The 24,425-nt window shown below is 38.2% G+C and overlaps 1 protein-coding gene across 2 annotated transcripts in view; it reads right to left on the reverse strand.

Annotated features, from left to right (window-relative positions):
* Positions 1-4,453: 4,453 nt before the first annotated feature.
* PIK3C3 (phosphatidylinositol 3-kinase catalytic subunit type 3) overlaps positions 4,454-24,425 on the reverse strand; it is a 66,479-nt gene continuing 46,507 nt past the window's right edge. For both annotated transcript variants that reach the window (XM_065748877.1, XM_065748876.1), the window contains 3 exons: positions 21,745-21,835; positions 8,726-8,851; positions 4,454-5,208 (listed from right to left, as the gene is read on the reverse strand). In XM_065748877.1, coding sequence (XP_065604949.1) covers positions 5,194-5,208; positions 8,726-8,851; positions 21,745-21,835 — 232 coding nt within the window. In that variant the 3' untranslated portion in view covers positions 4,454-5,193. The remainder of the gene's footprint in view (positions 5,209-8,725; positions 8,852-21,744; positions 21,836-24,425) is intronic.

Below are 24,425 nucleotides of genomic sequence, written 5' to 3' on the forward strand. Positions count from 1 at the left end.
AATAGAAAAGAAGGCATTAGCATTGTCAGTGTTGGCATACCACTTGGCTGCTTTTGACTCCAGTTCGTACTGGAGTTGTAGCATGTCTGGCACAGCAGCACTCAGTGGTGGTGTGACTTCATTCAGGCCACGGTAATCTACCGTCAGCCTCCATTCTCCACTGGCTTTATGCACTGGCCACATGGGGCTGTTAAAAGGTGAGTGAGTTTTGTTGATCACTCCCTGGCTCTCTAGCTGACGAATCAGGTTATGAATGGGGAGCAAGGAATCCCTGCTGGTGCGGTACTGTCGTCCGTGCACTGTTTTTGTAGCAGTCGGTACCTGTTGCTCCTCCACTTGCAGCAACCCCACAACAGACGGATCTTCTGATAGGCCAGGCAAAGCAGACAGCTGCTTAATGTTATCTGTGTCCACAGCAGTTATTCCAAAAGCCCATCGATACCCTTTGGGATCCTTAAAATATCCCCTTTTGAGGTAATCAATACCAAGTATACATGGAGCCCCTGGGCCAGTCACAATAGAATGTTTTTGCCAGTCTTTACCAGTGAGGCTTATTTCAGCCTCCAACGTGGTTAACTCTTGGGAACCCCCAGTCACCCCAGAGACATTGAGGCCCTGGAGCGTGTTCAGAGAAGGGCAACAAAACTGGTGAGGGGCCTGGAGCACAAGTCTTATGAGGAGCGGCTGAGGGAGCTGGGATTATTCAGTCTGGAGAAGAGGAGGCTCAGAGGAGACCTTATTGCACTCTACCACTTCCTGAAGGGGGGTTGTGGTGAGGAGGGGGTAGGTCTCTTCTCCCTGATAAGTAATGACAGGACGAGAGGGAATGGCCACAAGTTGCGCCGGGGAAGATTTAGATTAGACCTCAGGAAGCATTTCTTTTCTGAAAGAGTGGTCAGGCACTGGAATGGCCTGCCTAGGGAGGTGGTTGAGGCACCATCCCTAGCGCTGTTCAAGAAGCGTTTAGATGAGGTGCTAAAGGACTTAATTTAGTAGTTGGGTAGAGATAGTGATAGGAGGATGGTTGGACTAGATGATCTTATAGGTCCTTTCCAACCTTATGAACTTATGAACTTATGAACTTATGATTCTGTCCCTCAGTGACTCGACCCAGTGTCCATTAGTGCCTTGTATTTTTGTGGTTCTGATGTGCCAGGCCATTGAATCCACACAGTCCAATACACTCTATTATCCCTTTCCCCCACCTGGCTGGGGGGCAGGGGCTATTGTGGCTGATAGGTACCTCGCTCAGTTCTGAAGGAGTACCGTTCAGACAGGAGGGCATCTTGCTTGGACTGGAGGGTGTCTCAGGTTGGAGGGCATCTTGCTGAGATTGGAGACCATCTTGTTGAGACTGAGGGATGTTGAGTTCGAACTGGAGGGCATCTCGCTCATTTTGGAGGGCATATCTTTCGATCTGGAGGGCTTTCTCAAACAGGAAAGCATCTTGCTTGGTCTGGAGGGTGTCCATGTTGGATTGGGGAGCATCTTGATTGGACTGGAGACTGGCTAAATTGGACTGGAGAGTCTGATTGTCAGCTAAAAGACTCTTTCTGGATCTGGATACTATCCCTTTCGGCTCGGAGACTCTCTCGCTCTATTTCAGAAACTCTATGCCTCTCTTGGATAGTACTGAATAAGGTCCGGTTGGCATAAGCCATACCCCAAATAATTTGGGCCTCCTCAGATCTGTCTGAGCCGCAACATCCCTGTCTCATATATCTGCTTAGGTTCTCAGGATCTTGCTGGTGTTCAGGGAAAGAGTGCCAGTAGATTTGAAGCATTACAAGGGAAAAAACAATGAAATGCAGTCCCTTTAAGAGCAATTTTTAAAGAGAAAACATTTTTTTCTTTACTAAAATAACCTAGCAGTACCCAAAAATTTTACAAACATCCCAGAACAACTGGCAGTATGCCTGGACTTCAAGGTCACGTTTTGCCGTACAGCACCTGCAGTACAGATAAGCCTGCTAACAAGAGACAGAGATTCACTCTGAAAGTATGTCTCTGCCCGGCTAAGGCAGCTGGTTTGGCCCCATGTTAGGCGCCAAAAATGTCACTGGTTTACGGGCAGGTTCAGCCCGGTTCCGTGATGATTGGTGCAGAGGACCCACGGACCCACGCCCCAGGAAAGGGGAAGGGGGAAAGGGAAAAGGGAGATGAGCCTAGGAACAAAACAGCGGCAACGATCTGAGGAGGAAAGCTAATTTACTAAATAGATATCGGAAAGCAAAATAACACAATGTAATACAATATAATTGTCATTAAAGCTAATAAATGAAATAAAATGAGCAAGAGAGAGTGTCCAATAAACTGAAGGCCTTACGCTAACACTGAAGGTGGACGGCAGTGAGCACCCACTGCTGAGTCGATCCCAAAGGAAAGAGAGAGTCCCATGACCAAAGACAGTTTTTATCTTTCCCTCTGAGCGTAAACATGTAAAAATGCAAAGCATCGCAAAGTCCTCTGGGGAATGGAGTTCTTCTCTTCTGAGACAGGTATACCTGGAACTATCGATGATCCACAGAGCTGGAGCATTAGCTCTTTAACTCTTAATGCACTACATGATGTTACGATGTGGAATACCAGTACCAAAAAAATCATAAAACTATGACAATGATCCATCCATTACATTTTCCAATTAGTGTTTGAACACCTGACATGACAGAAAAAGTACCACTGTTGGGCATCACTGTGAGAACTGTGAAGAATACTGAACAAACTGCCCATGGAAGAAACAATCCCAGAGCACTCCACATTGTCTGAATCCTTTCTTATTAATACTTTGCTTTCTGCATACTGCTATTTATGAATTGATCATCCTCCCCTCAAGAACTCTGCAAAATTACCAACTTCTGATCCTTCAGAATGAAGAGGGGGATGGGGAAAAAATTAGGAATAACACACTTCTGTCAAGTGAAGGAATTCAAACTGATTTTGTTACATTTGCAAATTGTGGTGAAGTTTCATTCAGAATGCAAGCATCTTGTTGCCCTATAGCTTAACCCACTTTGGAAAGGATCACATACATCAGCTTAACTTAACACATGTGAAGATGAGCTACAAATTCCTCTCCAAGCAGCATGCCAGCTGTTTCAGCTTAGAAACCAGCCATGCAGGTGAACCAATTCACTGCTTGGTACTCTAGAAACAAGTTGGGCTTCAGTAGTTTCCTTTCCAAAGTGAGATTTCTCCCTTCAAGGCAAAGCCTTTTCTAAATCATGGAAGTTTGGAAAGACAGGAAGAAACTAATATTGTACTTCAAGCAGTTTCACTATTACAAAGAACCATCACATCAACTGAAGGGATTACAAAAATCTATCTTAACACAATCCACCTGCAGTAAGTTTTCAGTGACTCCCTTAAGATACCATAAATGTACGTGCTCAGCTACCTCATAATAACCACTATATTTCATCATCGACTGACGATACTGGGTCATGTAAGTAAAACCTCTGCTGACTACAAAAGACAGGCCATTAGGCAACAACACCTCTCTTTGCTGCTACCAGGACACTACGAGGTGTTAAGATACCCATTTTCTGCTCCTCTGCCTCTTTTTCAAAGCTATTATTCCCCCAAGCTCTTGCAAAAGTGCTTATTTTAGACTGCACACAAAAAGAAAGTCACGCAACTGTCTATAGGAACAGGGACATTTCTTACTAAAAGGATGCATGACTCTTTACATTAAAGCAGTCTCCTTTTTATCCTCCCCTGTGAAACCTTTTGTAGATTACTGCTTTAAACACAAACTCCCACTCCACAAAAAAAAAAAAAAAAAAAAGTAATAATCTATCTATCTATCTATCTATCTATCTATCTATCTATCTATCTATCTATCTATCTATCTATCTACATATATATACACGTACACATGCTCACTCTTTGAGTCAGTTAGCTTCTGCTCCTGAAGCACTGGCAATTGAAACAAAACCATGACTGCACAGGCAGAGCAGAAAAAAAAGAATAGGTGGAATAATGTATTTCACTTCCCTCACTCTCAAACCCAACTTGTTATGGTTTTATGATTTTTGTTATATTATTGATATTCCACATAATAACATCATGTAGTGTATTGGGAGTATATACTATATTCACAACTTGAAACATCAACAGAGATTATAGGAAAAAAATAAAAACAAGACCTAGATGAATGCTGAAGGGCACAATTTCATGTCTCTCTCTCCCATTAATAGAAACGTGTGTGCAGAGTGAAAATGCAGTCCAACGTGAGGATCTTCCTCTGACTGGAATCTACCTTCATGAAACATGTAGGGCTTTCACATTTATGACTTGTATCTGACAATACAAAATTGGTAGTAGCTAATCAAAGGAGTCAGAAATTACTGGAGACAAACACTGTTCCCACAGTCCTGGATGATGTGGAGACAGAGACATCATAGAAAACATGTCAAACTAAACATTCTTACAGACAATACAGAACACCTAAGACTGTATTAACAAAGAGTTTTATTAGAGCCAAGAATATATAACCACTGTAGAGAAAATAGAGTTAAAGTGTGAAATACTGAACTGCTCACTGAACTTGCTCACTGTGCATTATGTTTGCTGAGCTGGTTAGTGATCTTTTAATTGACTGTCTACTACTGGCTAACTTATCAGCAGATAAAAACATTTTTGGAAGCAGAGAAAAAATGACTGTCCTTTCTAAATGATAATGTTGCCCAAGGTTGTAAAGAAAGGATCATACAAACCATATTTAAAACTTATTCAAGGAACAAAGTTGGTAGGAGGAGAGGAGAGGTTACCAATTCCAAGTTTTTCTGTGACAAAGAACAGTTACCTCTCTGCTGCAGTTTGTACATATCTATTCAGTGCAGTAATTATTCTGATTTTTAAATAAGCAAGTATTTCCATCAAATCCAGCCTCTTCCAGTTGAACTGGGAGGAAGTTGTGTACCTCAATCTTAGAGGCTCATACATTTCACCAGAAAGAAATTCCACAGTACCCGTGCCTGAAGGATGGTATTAATAAACATTCTTCATTAAAAAAAAGGTCGTTTTTAAGCCTTCAAAGAATAAAGACTGAAAAAGCTTCTCCTGAGCTCCCAATTCTCCACACTCCCAAGACTTTAACTTCTGACTTCCAGAACTGTTTGGTGAAATCCATAAGGCTTGAGAACTTTATTCTTGAACACTTGATGAGACTTGTTTCCACCCACCGGAAAAGGCTTATTTTCTCCAATACTAAAAGGGAAGAAAACAACACAGAAAATAATTTGTTCAACCTTTGCTTACTCTTAGAAACCACAGTTAAGTGCAAAGTGAAGTCTAGGGCTGAAAGACATTGAAAATCACTGCCTAAAAAGGCAGGTGATTTTCACATCCTTCAGGAGAACAGACAAGACAGAAACCAACTCTATTTGACATTGGACAAATAGTATCACGGAACATACACAGTCCTGGTGACAGACATTCCATGTTTTATTTTGACATGCAAGACTGGGTCCTCCAAAAGGATAACACAGAATCACTGTCTTGAGTGAAAAAAAAACCACAACTCAATTCTGGGATGTAGCAGCACTGAGATCACAGCCTGGGGACATCCCAAAGCCTCTTCACATTTACTGTCTGAGTTTGCTCCATAACACCAAACAGACATTAGTACAATTGCAATTGCACAACTACACTTAAGGTGGGACATTCTTCTCTTCCAAGTTTTCCCTTTTTAAAAGTCACTGCTTAATATGATCCCAGAACACCACTGATTTGAGTTGTAAATTCACAAGGAAGAAATGTGAAGTTAGTCACTTGAACTGGAGATTGTTTTCCCCTATTGCAGAAATAAATAATGTTAAAATGAAAGTGACTTGCCAGGGAGAAATAGCTACTTAGTCTTTATTAGTATCAAATGATATTAGAACACACTTTTTCTCATCTCAAGCAGTGCAGTACAACACCATTTACTGATTCTAAATATTAAATTTATTTACATTAAGACAACAGTTTGTTAATAACCATTATGAATAAGTACCACATAATAAGGTCTGTAAAATACCTAATGACACACTGGAAACTAAAGGCTTCACAGTAGAGCTTTGAACTGAATCCAATGCACAATATTATTACAAAAGAACAGTAGCAAGCTGATTCCAAAATACCTAGACTGTTTTTACAGAAGAACACTACTACCTACAGAGTGACATACAGACTGTTCATACACAATGGCTATTACAACAACCAACCTTATTAAAAAGCTCGTAAGTGTTGCAGGAGAAAGCAGAGATTCCCTACAGGCCTATTTCAGAGGCAATAGGAGAACAAATAACTACTGATAAACTACAACACAAAACAAAACAAAAAACCATGCTTGAGGGCATTTCAAAAATGGAAAATTGTGCTGTTTTAGGACCTAATCCACTCTTTAAGTGAGTATCATTAAACCTGCACAGGTTGTTTCTTTTTTTTTTTTTTTTTTGAGACAATTTTTATTACTATTCAGAGCAAGGTCATCAGCAATTCAATGCAGTATTGTACATGAACAAATTGAAAGCTCCAACTAGCCACTGTCTAAGGCAACCACTCTATTGCAAATTCAATTACGCATTAATTGTTCATTTGTTCAACGATTTACAGATTCTGAAGACTTTATCAGCAAATACTTAAAAAGAAGACAGCCTCACAAGATTTTGAAGTACTAAATATCACTACCAAATGTCCTGCCTTCCTTGTAATATAAAGAGAATAAACTTAGACATTTCATTTTGTTGGATTTTCTCATGAGCTATTTTTAAATACAGTTTTCAGAATGTTAGCAGTTAACAACTGCCAATTAATTTGTGACTATTCTTTTTGTATCTTAACACTAATAAGCATCCAGTGTTCTTGTAAGGGGATGCCTGATATGGTAGCTATTTACAGAATATGAATGAAGGCAATAACTGGAACTCCAAAACGAGCAGAGGAATCCTACATCACATAGGGCTAAAACATTTTAAGCACATAGTCCCAGGAAATAATAAACAAATAAAGCTGAAGGACATAGATGTCAAACACTAGAGCAGCACAAACTCTACACACACAGCCTCATGAAAAACAGCTTGTTGCTTAAAACACAGTTCTAGGTCTAGAAGCCTCCGGTTCAAATTCTTGGTTACTTTATGTATTCTGGACAAATCTGTCTTGTGATTTTAAAAGCACTGGTAAGGGTTGAACAAAGGTCAAACTAAAATAAGTCTGAGTCGAAAAAGAAAAGGTCAACTAAATCAAATCCATAAACTTTGACTTACTAATACAGCTTCACAAATGCAATAACAATTATTTAGTAGAGACTGGCAGTCACCTAATACCAATGAAGTAAAAAAGTACGTCTTAAAAAGTCGCTATTTGTATGTGATTAAAAGGAAGGTCTATACACATACTGGAGGCACTTTAAAATTTTAATCTTGGATCTCTGAAAAGGCCTCACTTATTTCTAAGAACCTGAGATAAGTGTTAGACATTTTTCACTTAATGAAATTACCATTCCACATACTATGATCAAAGTAATCCATAATAAACAACTAATTTTGAAGAATTTTCATTTTCCAACATTTTTTTTTTCCTCAGAAGATGTAAAAGATCATCTTTATAAAATACACAGGTAGATAGAAGTGACATTTTTACTTTTTCCCCTGCACTGAAATGAAGTTCTTCAAAGTAAAAATTCAATTTGCAGAATAATTTTTTTTAACTCCATCAGCAATATGAATAGCCATAGAAACCAAGGGGATCTGATTTTATCAGTTTTTGATCACTTTTCTGAAGGATTCAAAAAATATCAGTATAATGTCTGGCTTTTGAGACCAGTTTCATCTTTTCTCTCAAATCTATTTATTCTCATGAGTCTAATACTCAAGTACTGGGAAATCTTAAATCTGTGATACACACAAACTTTAATAGCTTTAAGGAAAAAGCACTTTTGTTAGCACAACTTCATTCAACACAAATATTTAATTTTTTTTTTGTATCATTGCGAGTTGCAGTTGGATTGCAGTCATATACACAGTTATCAATTTCAGCTGATAAACTGTAGCAGGAATAAATTTCATTATTAAAACTACTGGAGGCAGTATTTCATTCCTTTACTTGGTGAGGCAGATATTCCATTAATTGACATCTTCTGGAAACAAGAAGTCCTTTTCCCTGTCCCAGTAAGAGGGCTCAGGCCAAGGTGCATTCCTGTAGGCACTCTGCCTGCTTTGAGGTGTCTAACATAACAGGGATAGCTGCTCACATAGCTGCTGGGGGTGGTATCCTGTGGTTCACTATCACTACTGCAGAGAATGTGGATGTTTTCGGAGCAGAGATCTTGTTCCCTTCCATGCACCCTGCTGTGCAAGCTGCTGCCTTAATTATAAAGGTAAGCAATTGCAACACACAGTTCAGAAATTATCACAAAAGCAGGGAAGGAAGGAAATCTATCGTCATTCATTTACTTTTGGGAATGAAAGCTACATGAGTTCTTGAACTTTCTCTTGTAGAACTCCTTACCAATTTACCCTTGGTAAGGCAACCAGTTGCATCCCACCTAGTATGTTTGCTAAGTGCTTTAAAGAATTTTCTAGGGCCACTGAAAGCTTTCTCTCCAGTCCTGTAAGCAAAATCACATTTTGAATTTGTTGAAAAAAAAAAAACTAATACATGAGCAACGACTAAGTCTTGAACTTACCACTCTGAATCTCACTTTCCAGTTTTCAGAAAAAACACCAAGAAGCTATCTCACCTGTGCAAACTTATGAATTTGCTCCACCACAGCTGCAAAGAGGGCATGGACACTTTCATCAATTAGGCTCTGCATATAATGGACAGCTTCTTCATCAGACAGGTCCAAACGGAATTTGTCCTGCACCTGAAATGGAGTGGGCAAAAACATGTCAAATATGAATTTAATTCAACAGTTACAGCATACACTATTGTATCTGAACTACACAGTAGCAGATATTAGGATTAAAGGTGTGAAATTTCAGTAAATAATCTATTTAACTTTTATTTAAGTGATTACTGGCAATTAGCAACTTTTATGTAAAATGACAATTTTTTGAAATGTTTAATTAAAATGTCTATTTGAATAACAAGAAAACCCTCTCAAAACCATGTCCATGAATGGCTAGTTGCAGGCCCTACTATTCCATGCACTGTTTATTTTCTTTTAAAGGAACATATTTTAAATATTATATCCGTTGTACAAAAAAAGAAAAATTGCCTGTTACTTGCAATTTGTATATGAATTAAAAGCTGAAAGCAGTGTAATGAAGAATAAAGCAACAAGATATATATTGCTCTATTTCAACCTTGGCAATAACCATGAACCATGAATATTTACAAAGGTATAGCGGATGCCTTTCCATGAATTCCAACTAATTTCAGGGCAATTGTTCAGGACTGCTCCAGATGGCAACATCTCATAAGCACCGCTACTACAGATTTACAGATTTTTCCTTTAATATTCAAAATCTCTGTACATAGAACTGGCAAGAGCTGAAAATGATCTAAAGCAAAGCAAAAAAGCTGTTTCTCAGGAGCCAAGGAAGTTTCCTAGACAACATTTCTTCCCTCAAGAACATACTATGAGAGTCAGGTGGGTACGTAAGCACTTTGGATGAGTTCAAAGATTTGATATAGTACTGCATATATCAAAACATCATTTCTAAGTTTTACGATGTGATGCTCGTGCAGTAAGTTCAATGATTAACTGCTTTATGTAAAAACTGTGACTTATTTCCTATCCAAACTTCCCAAATTTCCATCTCCAACAGTTGAGCTCATTACATTTTTTTTACAGTAATGAACTCTTCATCACAAATCTCTCTCATATAGACAAATGCCAAAGATCTAAGCTCCTAGAACTTTTCCCACATAAGACTGGAGACAGACTGTAAGATAAAATGAAGTTCTTTCTGAACTTTTTCTATCCATTTATCTTTATGCATTGACAAAAAATGACAAATTATTTTAGCTATGTTCTTAATAAAGCCGTATTAGTGAGGCTACCATTACCTTCTCTCCCCCCTTTCATATCCTTTTTACATAGCAAGGATACCACATATGCAAACATCCTTTTCTTTATGATAGCAAAACGTCAGTTAATTATTACTCTGCATTCATTCTCAAAGCAAAGTATCCTAGAGAAGTGCCCTTCAGCACTACAGTAAAAGCATAACTTAATGGGCCAAGTGTGCAAAGAGAACACTGCTTCATTCAAAATACAGTTGTAACTCTATATCTTCCAACATACCAGCAAATTATTTAATTCTTCATCAATCTTCCCTCAAAAAAAAAAAAGTATGAACAATATGGAAGGATAGATTGAGCTGGAAAAGCTCAGAATCTCAAGAAAGCAAACAGCAGGAAGGGAGATAGAGAGTACTTCAGGTTAATATTGTGAAACTACTATTTTCGTAGTGTTCGTTATCTCCCACATACACATCAGAAGTTTGATAATAAGAGAACTAGAATCCAGCTGAACTTCATGGACTTCTCACATGCTTGGAACTATGCACAAGCTTAAATACCTCCCCAGCTGAGACCACAGGCTTCTGTCATGACTATTTTAATGTTTATGGGAATGGTGACATGAGATTTTGGACAAATTTCTAATTGCAGTTTCCAGAAAATAAAAGAAAACGACAAACACTACCACTTCCTAACTCTAGTTATCAAGCACTTAAGCAATTTTCTGTTCTGTTCACAGAAGAACTCAAAAGTCACGCAGTTACTGATGTTATGGTACTGCTTTACTCCATGGGACTAATGACTCATCTAATTCCCACCTGCACTAAGAACAGACTGGCACGCTCACGTATGTGGAAAGATCTGCCCACAGTTAAGACTCTGAAGTCTGTTTACAACTAACAGCAGGAGTATGAGATCTTTACCTGAAAGTTTTTCAGTAGAGAAGAAGCATGGCATAATGACAAATTACTTCTTGAGCTATAACCGCAGCAATAAGTTTAATACGCATTGACTTATGGTTCTTGTAACAAAACCTGATAGTAATTGTCATTTGAAATCTCTCACCTCCAATGTAAACCATATATTCTAAAAGCCAGTGTCTTCTCACAGAAGACGCACAACCAGCAAACAATTTTTTGCATGATATTAAGCGAATGTGGAGGTCAAATTCTGATGAGTTATACGATTACCTCATTTTACATTCTTAAGAAGAATAGTCACTAAGAACACATGAAAAATATTCCATTTAAATTATTTAGTCAGCATTCTCCTTTTGGCATTTTAACTCAACAGCTCTTATTAGCTTGCTATCAGTTTTAGTCAAAGAGAAAAAACATGTATATGATGAAATTTAAGTTGTTGGTTTTTTTTTTTAAAGAGAAGTAAGTTTTAAACCCCACACTGTATACATAAAATTATTATAAACTTGTTTCATCACATTTCATTATTAAAACTTCAACTTTTATGGGTGACAAAATAGGGTGGTGGGTTTGTTTTGATTCCTACATACATATTAATATTTACTCATTGCACAACTACTAACATACACAAACTTGGTTTAGAATTAGTACTAGTGCTGTTAACCAGATCCATATTTCATCAACATTTGCAGATATGACTGACATAATTACTGAAGAAAGTAGCAATATAATTTGAGCTAACAGTCTGCTTGTACATAAGAAAACTCTAATCTTAATCCTATTTCACTCTCAAACTAACTGCAAGCCAGCCATTCCAAAGATTGATGATCACTCTAGCATGCATTCCCACCGCAACATGAAGCACCACTGCTGGTGTTTACTGCATCAACTAGCTACACAACTAGCTGTTATCTAATTTTATCACTCTAATACAGAATTACTCACTACAAAGCTGGATACTTAAATTTAAGAGAAACTTCAGTGTTCTTTTTGATTGGTTGATTGTATTTATTGATAGTATATATCCTAAGAAGGAAAACTTTGACCTGTTCAACACACTTGTTGCAAGGGTCCCTTGGGAGTTGCTCCTTAAGGGTAAAGGGGTCCAGGATGCCTGGATGCTCCTCAAGATGGAAATCTTAAGAGGCACAAGAATGGGCTGTTCCTGAATGCTGTAAGGCAATCCGTAGGGGAAGAAAACTGGTGTGGATGAACCGGGAACTACTGCTGAGACTCCAGAAGAAGAAGAGAGTCTATGCCCTCTGGAAGAAGGGGCAGGCTAGTTGGGGAGATTACAAGGAAGTTGCTAAGGTACGAAAGGAGGAAGTTATAAAGGCAAAAACCTAACTTAAACTCAGATTGACCAAGGCAGTAAAAAAGAAGCTCTTTTACAAATATATCAGTGAAAAGAGAAGAATCAAGGAGGATTTCCCTGCTTTACTTGATGCAGAGGAGAATGTGGTCACTGAGGATAAGGAGAAAGCTGAGGTCTTCAACACCTTTACATCTGCCTTTAATAGGCAGATCAGTTATCCTCAGGGTACATTACGCACTGATCTAGAAGTCCATGATGCTATGCAGAATATACCCCTGGTGATTCAGGTGGAGAGAGTTAAAGAGCTCCTCCTCCATCTGGACTTTCACAAGTCCATGGGACCAAATGGGTACTGAGGGAGCTGGCAGAGGTGACCACCGAGCCGCTCTTGGCTATCTACCAGCATTCCTGGTTAACTGGAGAGTTACTGAAGGGTTGGAGGCTTGCCAACATGACTCCCATCTACAAGAAGGGCTGTAAGGGGGATCTAGGGAACTATAGGCCTGTCAGCCTGACCTCAGTACCAGGGAAAGTTATGGAGTAAATCATCTTGGGTGAGATCACACAAAATGTGCATGGCATCCGGGGGATCAGGCCCAGCCAGCACAGGTTTATGAAACAGGTTCATGCTTGACCAACCTTATCTCCTATGTCTGGGTGACCAGTCTGGTAGTTGAGGGAAAGCATGTTGATGTAGCCCACCTAGATTTCAGCAAAGCCTTTGACACGGCCTCTCACACTTTTCTCCTGGTGAAACTGGGTGCCTGTGGCCTGGACAGGTATACTTCCCTTTGGGTAAAGAACTGGCTAGAAGGCCACGCCCAGTGAGTAGTAGTTAATGGAGTTAAGTCCAGCTGGTGACCCTGTTACAAGTGGTGTGTTGGTACTGGGGCTCATCTTGTTTAATACCTTTATTGATGACCTGGATCAGGGAATTGAGTGCACCCTCAGTAAGTTTGCAGATGACACCAAGTTGGGAGGATGTGTCAAACTGCCTGAGGGTAGGGAGGCCCTTCAGAGGGATCTGGATAGGCTGAACAGCTGGGCTGAGCTCAATGGGATGAGGTTCAACAAGGCCAAGTGCCAGGTCCTACACTTTGGCCACAATAATGCCATGCAATGCTATAGGCTTGGGGATGAGTGTTTGGATAACTGTGAAGAGGAAAGGGACCTGAGGTGTTGGTCAATGCTTAGCTGACCATGAGCCAACAGCGTGCCCTGGTGGCCAAGAGGGCCAATGGCATCCTAGCCTGCATCAGAAATAGTGTGGTCAGCAGGAGCAGGGAGGTGATCATCCCCCTGTACTCAGCACCAGTGAGGCCACACCTCAATTATTTGTGTTCATTTTTGGGCCCCTCACTACAGGAAAGACACTGAGGCCCTGAAAAGTGTCCAGAGAAGGGCAGCAAAACTGGTGGGGGGTCTGGAGCACAAGTCTTATGAGGAGCAGCTGAGGGAGCTGGGATTGTTGGCCACAAGTTGTACCAGAGGAGGTTTAGATTGGACATAAGGAAAAAGAAACTTTCTCTCAGAGAGTGGTCAGGCACTGGGGATGGCCTGCACAGGGACGTGGTGGAATCACCATCCCTGGCAGTGTTCAAGAGGCATCTGGATGAGAAACTATGAGATATGGTTAGCAGCTTGTCATAATAATGGTAATGGTGGACGGTTGGACTAGATGATCTTGTAGGTCCTTTCCAACCTTGTGATTCTATGACTCTATTTCTTGGATGTAAGAAACAGCTAATACCAGAACCTCAAATATAGTCATTTGATAGTAAAAAAAAAAAAAAAAAAAAAAAAATTAGTGAGATTTTTGGGATTTTTGCCGTTATGCCCTAAGAATGTTAATACTTGCTAGCATTCAGTGCTAACATAACAGTAATTGGCATTACACTCTTCACTTAACCCTTACCAGATTTTATCTTTTTCAAAAAGCTTTCTCTGCTTTCTGTTGCTTGATTATTACACAAACAATGCAAGTTAAAAGCTATTTAGGCACTTAATTCACATGAATAATTTCATTTGAAAGGCTATCCTGACTATAGCTTTTGTTTTCAAGGCTTTGATTTGAACAAGTTGTAGTTTTTAAATGAGCTGCTAAGCATTACTGTTTTGAAGTAGAAGCCAGTAAAGATATCTCTAAATTGAACTTACAGAAAAAACAGGGTTTTAGCTGACGCAAAATACAAAGATCACTGTTACATTTTAGAATTTTCTGATATTGGTCAAGTATGTACTTAGAATCACATGAACAGCATAACAAAATGAAACAGGGACAGAGGAGTGCTCTTGCACTCTATACAATCGGTGGCTAATTCCAGTCTTTTTAGATTTCAAAATGAATATATTTACAGAATCAATATCCTATAAACAGAAAAGCTAGGTGAGCAGCTGCATCATCACTACCCAAATGGTCAGAAAAATGAACTTCTGTCTGTGCTAAATGAGTTCGATGTCAGTGTAACAGTATTATAAAGAATAAACCCCCCTGGTTGAGGGAGTAAATAAAATACTAAAACAAAGAAATTCCAGCCAAGCAAAATCGAGTTTATTTCTCTTACACAGAAATAATACTAAATCTCCTCTTGACATTAATAAATATCAAAGACATTTCCATGCTCCAACTTTCTAAAAATATTAGTACTTTCAGTTAGATGGAAAGGGATAGAAATCAACTGCATTTAAAAAAGGCATATCCGACAACAAATTAGAGGTTTTTCCACTGAGTTGTGAACTCAATTTTTGTTTATCCATTGTGATAAAGAAAGACATAGAGGACAGGGAGTCTTACTGTAATCCAGGTGAGAAATAAAGCAAGAAAACCTCATAAATGAACTCAGGTTTGGAAACAAAGGCAGCTCAGAAGCTCTCTCTGAACCTTATGTCCAATTGTATTTGTTTCACAGTCTCTGTCTGCTGAACAAGAGTCATTTCACTTCAATGAGTTTAATGTAAAAGAAACATGGAGCTACTTTCACAAACGGCAGTTACTTTCTGCTTACTGGAAGCCAATATTTATGCCATCTACGTTCTCTTCACCTTCAACTATAAACGTTACAGTTGCAGCATCTTTACAGCACCTTCTTTAATCAATGGGCATCTAAAACACAGTTCAATCAATTATAACACTGTCCTTTAATGCCTGCCGAGTTCTTTGTCTGCCAATGAATCACTGGCCCCTGATGTTTTCTAATTTAAAGGTCAGATTTGCTATGAAGGACAGACAGAAGCCATCTGGCTCTCCTGCAGAAAAATCAAAAGATTTTCTTTAGTTAAAAAGTGATAACACTGAATAATACGTTTATTACTTCTGAAGAGAGATGGTCTACTTCCTCCTTAGGCAAAGCTGGCTGTGTAGCTCACTGCAGATTTTAGTCATCTCTGCTTAAAATTACAGCATTATGTAATTTTGAAAATTAACTATTAGCAATAAGCATTGCAGCACAGAAAATAAAAAGGCTAGTTAATAGCAGTGGCAGAAAACACGTAGGTGTGGATTTGCTTGCAGTGGATATTCATTGAAAATTCAACCTGAATAGATTTTGGCCCAGTCCTTTTCCAGAAAAATGAAAAGTACAAAAGACTAAGCAAAGACTTTAAAATTTTAAGGTGATTACCTCAGAGACTAGAGAAAAGTAAAAACATACTGGGGAGAATCTTCTACTACTTTTCAATTTAAACTCATTTTTGACAATTTTGAACCAGTGTAGGTTTTCAGAGAAGCCTGAATCAGATCATAGCAGAAGGAGATGGCATCATTAATCATGAGTTGAAGCATACCAGACCAACAGTTTTCCATATAAGTAGTAAAGTGAGTATAAAAGGAGACAAAAGGTTAAAAAAGACATATAATTTTAAGATTTGCTGCTAGTTTTTCTTGGTTAAAAATTCACAAGTGTTTCATTGTTACAAGAAGTATAAAAAGAAAAAGAAAACAGAAAGGCTTAAAGGCTCCTATGGTTTTATGAGGTGAAGACAATTTGCATACCTGGTAGTAACCATTTCTTTTTCTTTTCCTTTTTTTTTTTTTTTTTCTTATTGGGTAAAGTACCAAGTGAAACTGGATTGAGGGAAATGAACCACTAAAAAATTACTTTCTTTCAGTTGCAGAGTATTAACAGGGTACAAACAGTGAAGGTGGATATTTGGTTGAAAATAATATTCTACATATGTTGAAAGAATAATCATGAAACTTCAAACTGCAAATGTCCTCCTCACCAAAGCCAATGCCGACATTTGTTTTTCAGTGCACTCTTAGCTGTGAGAATGAATCACCAAGGTCTGCACTGGTTTAATTTCTGAATACAGACGTTATGCAAAGTAAGAACGTACTGTCAAATTTTAGTGTACTACAAATCCACATCTTCAGTTGAAGTCATTGGAAGTTTCTGGTACATTTTACACTAACAGTAAGAAAACAGCTTCACTGTCTTATCTCCCTGATAAGCAAAATCAGCCTGTGTAGATCCTGCTCTCTTCTGAAGAAGTAGAATGAGAATGTACCTTCAAAAAGGACAGGAACAGAGAGCCCAGCTCCAGTTACATCATCCTGTGCCGTAAAACACATCAAGCAGGTGTAATCTATACTTATTTTACAGAAAGTTGTACATGGCAATCTGCTATTTCAATTTTGCCTTCATTCAATACATATTTCTCTCAAGATGTATCACAAACATCGGACAGAAATGTCAACCAGACAATATGCCTTCTCATAGATATTAAAGATTAATTATAAAATTACATTCTGACAGTTCCCCAGGATGTACTATGTTTCTGGAATGTAGATTACTCTTTGGCAAAAACAGCTTTCAACTCTAAAGACCCTGTGCCTTCCTATGTTACTCAGGATATTATTTTCCTTAATCATATCTTTTGCACTCAAGTTTTTTCTAGATAGTCACAATTAACATAGTGGAATGAAAGTGCTTTAAAAAGACTAAAGTCACCCAGTGACTCATTAAAGGGAAAATAATAATACCTTTTTTCCACTGTCTCCCTTTGTTTTGTCCAAACCTAAGAAAGGCATTCAACAACCTTTACAGCCTGATTAGTTAGCGTCATGTTGTATCAATTTATACCACAGGACGTGGTATTTCCCTGCATATCCCTGAAGAAAGAAGGACATGTTATCCTGCTTTGTGAAGTGACAGATTAGATTGTAACCCAAGCTACTGTGTAATAACATAATGCTTTAAGGTTGAGGAATCACATGGTGGACATTCATGAAAAATCTTTCTTACTGCTTCAGCCCTATACAATGTATTCTAACATATCTGCTTCAATAGTAACAGAAACATATGACACACAACCAACCAGTTCAGCAAATTTGCTCAGAATACATTAAGTATGTTACAAACTGCCTTCTTTTTTCATCATATTAAACTATACCTAAGGAATTTGTCTTATGCCATAATAGCATAACTGCTGCATCTAATGAAAAATTCCAATATTAAGGAATGATGAACAATTTAAACAATATGCAAGTTTTCTTGTAGTATAATTGTAGTTAGTATTCTTGATTTATCAACAATTTCTAACAAAAACAGTATTTTATTTTCTAAGTGACTTGACAGCTGTCTGCAAGATCAGAGCCTAACTAGCTCAATGACACCTATAGTAATAAAAAGTACTGCTACAGCACCAATAATGAAAATGCTGTGTACAATCTTCTGACAACACTACTACTCAAAACGACTTTTTAGATACAGAAATGTTTGCGAATCTCCACCACTGTCTTCCATTAAAGTGATATCATGGTTGAAACAGCTATTGACTTGAGTCACAAAAAGGCAATTTAATTTTACTGGTCAGTCTAAAAAAGAATCTTTAGCTAATTTGAGTCTGCTGAAATATAGATGGATTTTTTGTTTAAAGTTTTTTCATTAAGAACAAACAAAAAAATCAATTGAAATACTGAAAGCATTTATTAAATTCTCCTACAGAAGGTATAGTATTATCTTGTTAAATGGACAAAGAAACCTGACATTCAGTAAGAGATACAAGATACTGTATCTCTCTTTTTTTTTTTTTTTTTTTTCCTTTTAATAGCACTAATAAAGCTCAAAACTACTTTCAGGCAGGCTAATGAGCATTAAATATCCAAAACACATTTTCCAGCACATTATCTAAAAAATTACCTATTCACCTTTCTACGATGGATTAAGATCATTTTGCTGCTCAGCCATTTTGTATCTGTTTTTCCTAATATTTCTTCTTAAAACAACAAAAAAGTAGACCAAAAGAGAAGTGCGTTTGTAGTTACTTTTAACACAGTAGTGTTGACAACATGAACAAAAGAAATTCAACTTGGCGAAGAATTTGAAAATCAACACAAAAAGTATTTTTCCATACACTGGACAGAAGAGGCAAAATAGAGTGTAATCCCTCCGACAAATGAGAAGAGAGAACAGATATAGGCTTGGGGCAGAATGGCTTGAAGAATGTAGTGAGGAAAAGGACCTGGGGGTGTTGGTTGATGCTCGGCTCAACATGAGCCGGCAGTGTGCCCAGGTGGCTAAGAAGGCCAACAGCATCCTGGCCTGTATTAGAAATAGTGTAGCCAGCAGGAGCAGGGAGGTGATCATCCCCCTGTACTCAGCTCTGGTATGGCCGCACCTTGAGTACTGTGTTCAGTTTTGGGCCCCTCACTACAAGAAGGACATTGAGGCCCTGGAGCGTGTTCAGAGAAGGGCAACAAAACTGGTGAGGGGTCTGGAGCACAAGTCTTATGAGGAGCGGCTGAGGGAGCTAGGATTGTTTAGTCTGGAGAAGAGGAGGCTCAGAGGAGACCTTATTGCACTCTACCACTTCCTGAAGGGGGGTTGTGGTGAGGAGGGGGTAGGCCTCTTCTCCCTGATAAGTAATGACAGGACGAGAGGGAATGGCCACAAGTTACGCCGGGGAAGATTTAGATTAGACCTGAGGAAGCATTTCTTTTCTGAAAGAGTGGTCAGGCACTGGAATGGCCTGCCTAGGGAGGTGGTTGAGGCACCATCCCTAGCGCTGTTCAAGAAGCGTTTAGATGAGGTGCTAAAGGACTTAATTTAGTAGTTGGGTAGAGATAGTGATAGGAGGATGGTTGGACTAGATGATCTTATAGGTCCTTTCCAACCTTATGAACTTATGAACTTATGAGTACAGGGTAGAAGAACATGGTGGTCCTAGTGGACAAAAAGCTGTGCGTGAGACAGCCTTGGAATGCCAACTATGTCCTTGGCTGCATCAAAAGAGGGATGGCCAGCAGCAAGAGGGATTATCCCCCTTTGCTGTTTATTTGCTCTTTATAGATCCCACCATAAAGTATCATTTTTGCACAAATTCGGAAGTATTGAAAGAACAGAAGGACCAGATAAAAGGACTAAACCAAACTTGAATAGAAAAAAATATGAGAACTGCTCCAAAAGTAATGCTTCCCATTTTATGATGTTGGCCCATGATGTCACAGGTAGATGCTAGTGGTATTGCTGTGGAGGTTGAACTTTCCCACCAATATTCTGTTACACTTTGCTGCTGTGTGAGAGATGGCAGCAGAGAGAGTGACAGTCCTGACCAAATGACCTGGAGGTGTACAAAGCAAAGGGGTTTAACTGAATTCCTCCATGTGGAATTGCACCCACTGACATTTATCGATGCTTACTGAACATTAATGGTCCCTCACCAGTTCAAAGACCATGGAGCTCAATGTTAATTTTGACTGGACTGTCCTACCACACCTAGGGTACAATTTGACAACATTCTCCTACAAATGGGGCTGTCATATAACGTAGCTATGAAGAGTGGGTTACCTCTGTGGTGCAGATTGTTATAAGCACGCAACGCAAGCTCTTGTTCATCACTAAAGAAAATGCAGCAATGTGACAATGTGAAATAGATGTGAAACGTGACAGTGTTGAAAAATAGTGTTTTGTAACTGAGAATTTGATCTATCAAACATTGTCATTGTGCTCCTTGTATCTGTTGTAGTTTCCATGGAAATAAAAAGAAGTGGCATTACTTTTGGAGCAACCTACCTTTAAACTTACTTACTTATACTTACATGCTTATAAACAGCTTAACTTTCAAAATATGAATGCTTATTTAAAATAGCAAAACTTGGAGCAGAAGATTGAGAAGGCTATGAAGTACAAAATCAAGTTAAACAACTTAAGTTACCTTTCTGATAATACCTTACTGCGTTTTTGTTTTATTTTTATTTGTCTTTAAGGGACAAACATATAAATAAGCTTACAAAACATAAAAGTACAGAAGGTAAAATTTGTTTTCTTAGCATTGCAACTCTACCCATCTATAACAATTACTATTTTTATTTATTTTTTATTATTATAAGAAATTATTTTAAGTTTTTGCTTCTTTCCAGTTCAATATTTAAAAACGTGCAAGTGATTTGTGTTCCCTATCAGAAATACATGCCTCTCCAGTTCTGCTCTAACATGAAGAACCTTTAAGAAAACAATGGACTTCATCAGTGTTAAAATCACAAGTCTGGAAGCTGCAGCATTGTCAGAGCTCAGTATCACAATACATTTAGCAACAATAGCAAAAAAAACCCAACCAAACAAACAAAAAACACACAACATAAGACTCCTTTGAAATGAAACTGAATGAATAAATTAATTCTTTATATCAATTTGAAATTAAAAACCTCTAAACAGAAATGCACATACTCATTGAGGCTGGGGAAAAAAATCTGTTTGTATTCACAATTCATTTAAGAGAACTGCATAATAACATGAAATATTAAATATTTGTGAATCTACATTCGTAACTTATTGAAAAAAAAATACCTTAAGATCAATCTATTTTAGAGAAAATAGACTGATTGAATCAAAATTACACTGATGTGATTTCCATTGGATTTACAGGCTCCACAAAGTCTTTAGTAGAATTAAAAGAGATAGCCCTTCACCATAAATCATGTTATTAAAAAAAAAGCAAAACAAAACAATCAAAAAAAAGCAACAACAACAAAATAAACTTTGCCTAAAATGTAAGCACAATGAAATTTATGTGAATGTTTACCTAGCATTTTTAATGTCAGTTGTTGTTAAAACTTAAAATGGAGAAGAATGATTCAGACAGGTAAAAAGTGGTAAGTTTAGAATTAGGAGACACCATTCATCAATGAGCTACTTGGTGATGAAGATATAAAACCAGTATCAGTAATTCTTTTATAAAACCTTCTGTTCTGCCTAGTTTAGAATATTGCAGACTGTCATGATACAGACAATGCTGATTGCTTCACCTATAAGGAGGTGTTCCTAGCACAGTGTTGAAATATCACTTAGAACAGAGTGCTAGAGCAGACTATATACATGGACTCCATGGACAATAAAGATCAATTCTGTGTGTATGGGAGCATGTGCCAGGCAATTTCCAAGGTATACGTTCTCTGGAATCACCTCAAAGAGTCACTGCAGAAACCTTTCAGTCCACAAAAACAATAGGAGGATGTGTCTTCAGGTCACTGGTTATATGTAAATCACCATAAGTGACCAAGCAATTCATAATGTTATAAGTGTAATTACTGAAAGACAAGGAAAGCTTTCCAGTTACCTTTTTTACAGTCTTGTCAGGCTCAAGAGCAATATCTGGAATGTTGGCATCCACCATAAGGGAAAATAAGTTCAAGATCAAGTTGGAGTACCTGAGTAGAAGAGCAGATTAGGTAAATGTACTTTGAACTGTACAAGAGAAAACATTTCATAAAGTACAAAATCATCATAATATGAGTTGGTAATGTTTCAGAGAAGTTTCACACATTAACGTTATTCTCACATATTTGTAAAAATGTATGCTGTAGAATCTCAATTCCAAGGTTTTCGATATTAACAAGGATAGCAGCAATGTACTAGTATTTTATAAATTGATTATAGAAATTAACAATCAAACAGATGAAGTCTTCACAATAAGGATAAATAATTTTTCATTTTGCAGCAAGGATTTTTTTGCTGTAACAGGTTGAATTTAGGTGGTTTAACCAAGCAATGTCTGCAGGTGCTCAGTTAAGCTGCAAAAGCTGATAAAGTGCAGCTATCATTTACAACCATTTAAAGAGAAAATACAGCAGTTTTCAGCTCTAACAAGGAGCTGGCAGTACTTCCAGATCTTTTAAAGAACATCATTTTGCCCTTGTATGAAATTAACTGTAGGTTGCTTTTCGAAAGGATAATTTCCAAGCTGTTCAACATAAACAGTAACTTCCTTTACTCTCTCTCTAAAGAGATCTGGTCTCCTTTTAGAGAAACAGTAAGGAAAAACATTCAAAATCTGAAATATTACTTTCTTAAAAGCATTAGGAGGTTTTTAGATGGTAGAGAAGAAATTCATAGCAGCAAAACTTATTAGAAAATTTCTGAATATATACATGCTAGCAACTGTAAGGAACTCAGAATTCTAACTCAAAAAATTTTGCACTTAATAATTAACAGGAACTAGTATTTTGTAGACTATTCCAAACTAGGGTTTAACTGTTTAGCTACCATTTATTTTTTTTCAAATTGGGCTAAGAAACCTGGCAGCCAAGTTGCCAGGAATTACCTTATTAATTAGAGCCAGGAATTACCATAGGTTACCACAGGTTTTAATGAAACTTTGTTCTACTTGCTTGAAACTAGCAAGTCTCACGTTAAACATACTTTAATCTTTCAGCTTTACTGTCTCAAAACTGTTTCTAAGTCATTGGTATCTTACAGCAATAGCAATTTCCAAAGACATACTCCTTTCTTTGCTTTTAATGCTCTTCTGGTAATGAGATGAAAGCAACTTCCAGAAGGACAGGATTGAGCAGAGCCCCAGCTGAACCTCATGAGATTCAGTAAATCCAAACATAATGTCTTGCATCTAGGTTGAGGCAACATCCACTATCAATACAAGCTGGAGAATGAAAGGATTGAACACAGCATGCCTGAAAAAGACCTGGGAGTATTGGTGGATAGAAAGCTGGACATGAGTCAGCAATGTGCCTTCACAGCCCAGAAAGGCAACAGTACCCTGGGCTGCATCAAAAGAAGTGCAGCCAGCAGGGAGAGAGAAGTGTTCCTGTTCCTCTGCTCTGTGCTGGTGAGACTTCACCTGGAACACTGTGTCCAGGTGTGGAGTCCCCAGGACAAGAGAGACATGGACCTGTTTGAGCATATCCAGAGGAGGGACACAGAAATGATTCAAGGGATGGAACACCTCTCCTACAAAGACAGGCTGAGAGAGCTGGGGCTTTGAGATGACCTGACAGCAGCCTTTCAGTATCTAAAAGGGAGCAACAGAAAAGAGATAGACACTTCAGCAGGATCTGTGGACAAGGGGAAATGGTTTGAGGCTTAAAGAGTGTATATTTAAGTTGGATAAAAGGAAAAGGTCCTCTACAGCGAGGGTGGTGAGACACTGGAACAGGTCACCGAGTGAAGTGGTTGATACCCGTCCCTGAAGAATTTCAAGGAGAGGCTGGATCAAGCTCTGGGCAACCTGATCTATCTGTGAATGTTCCAGTTCATTGCAGGGGAATTCAACTACATGATCTTTACAGGTCCCTTCCAGCTCAAAGGATTCTAAGGTTCTATGAACTTGAATTATATGATGAGAAATCAACTGGACAGCAATAGGAACTAAAGTAGTACAGGACAAATCAGAGATTGAAGAAAATATATAAGTGGATCCAGCTGATTGTAGATACTGATGTTAACTCCTGAAAAGGTCTTACGTAAAATCACAGTACAGCAGAAAACAGTACAATAGGATTAAAAGCCAGTTGTAAAGGCACGTGCATACTGATGTAAGACACAGGAAAAGAGAGGCCCAGGTGCCAGGTGACAATGTGTTCAGACCTGGTCCACTAACAACCTAAATCCATTCTAACGTTAGAAATTTTGCTGAAACACTACAGCTTGAAATCTGATCTCATAAGGATGAATAACTTGAGAATCAGCTCCTGCTTTTTAACAGTTCTAAGTGATGTCTGTACCTTGTTAGTCATGCCATGTGTCTTTGACATTTACACTGACAAGGCCCCTGTCATGGCCAGTCTCCATCCACTGACAAAGAAATAGCTTCTTTCCAGGTTAAAAAGCTTATATCAAGCACAAAAAAATAATCCTGAAATTAAACTGAAACTTTGTTTTCTCAAAGCCCAGTACAAATTAATTTGCCAAGGAAGGAGTGCTCAGCTGCACTTCAGGTTGATTAAGCATATGGTTTAAACAAGCTAAAACTAAATTAAAGTTCTGTAAAAATAAAAGAAATCC

The sequence above is a fragment of the Cyrtonyx montezumae genome, unplaced genomic scaffold (genome assembly GCF_038088225.1).
Source record: "Cyrtonyx montezumae isolate F1298 unplaced genomic scaffold, pur_monq_1.0 scaffold_54, whole genome shotgun sequence".
In the NCBI taxonomy this organism is placed as follows: domain Eukaryota; kingdom Metazoa; phylum Chordata; class Aves; order Galliformes; family Odontophoridae; genus Cyrtonyx; species Cyrtonyx montezumae.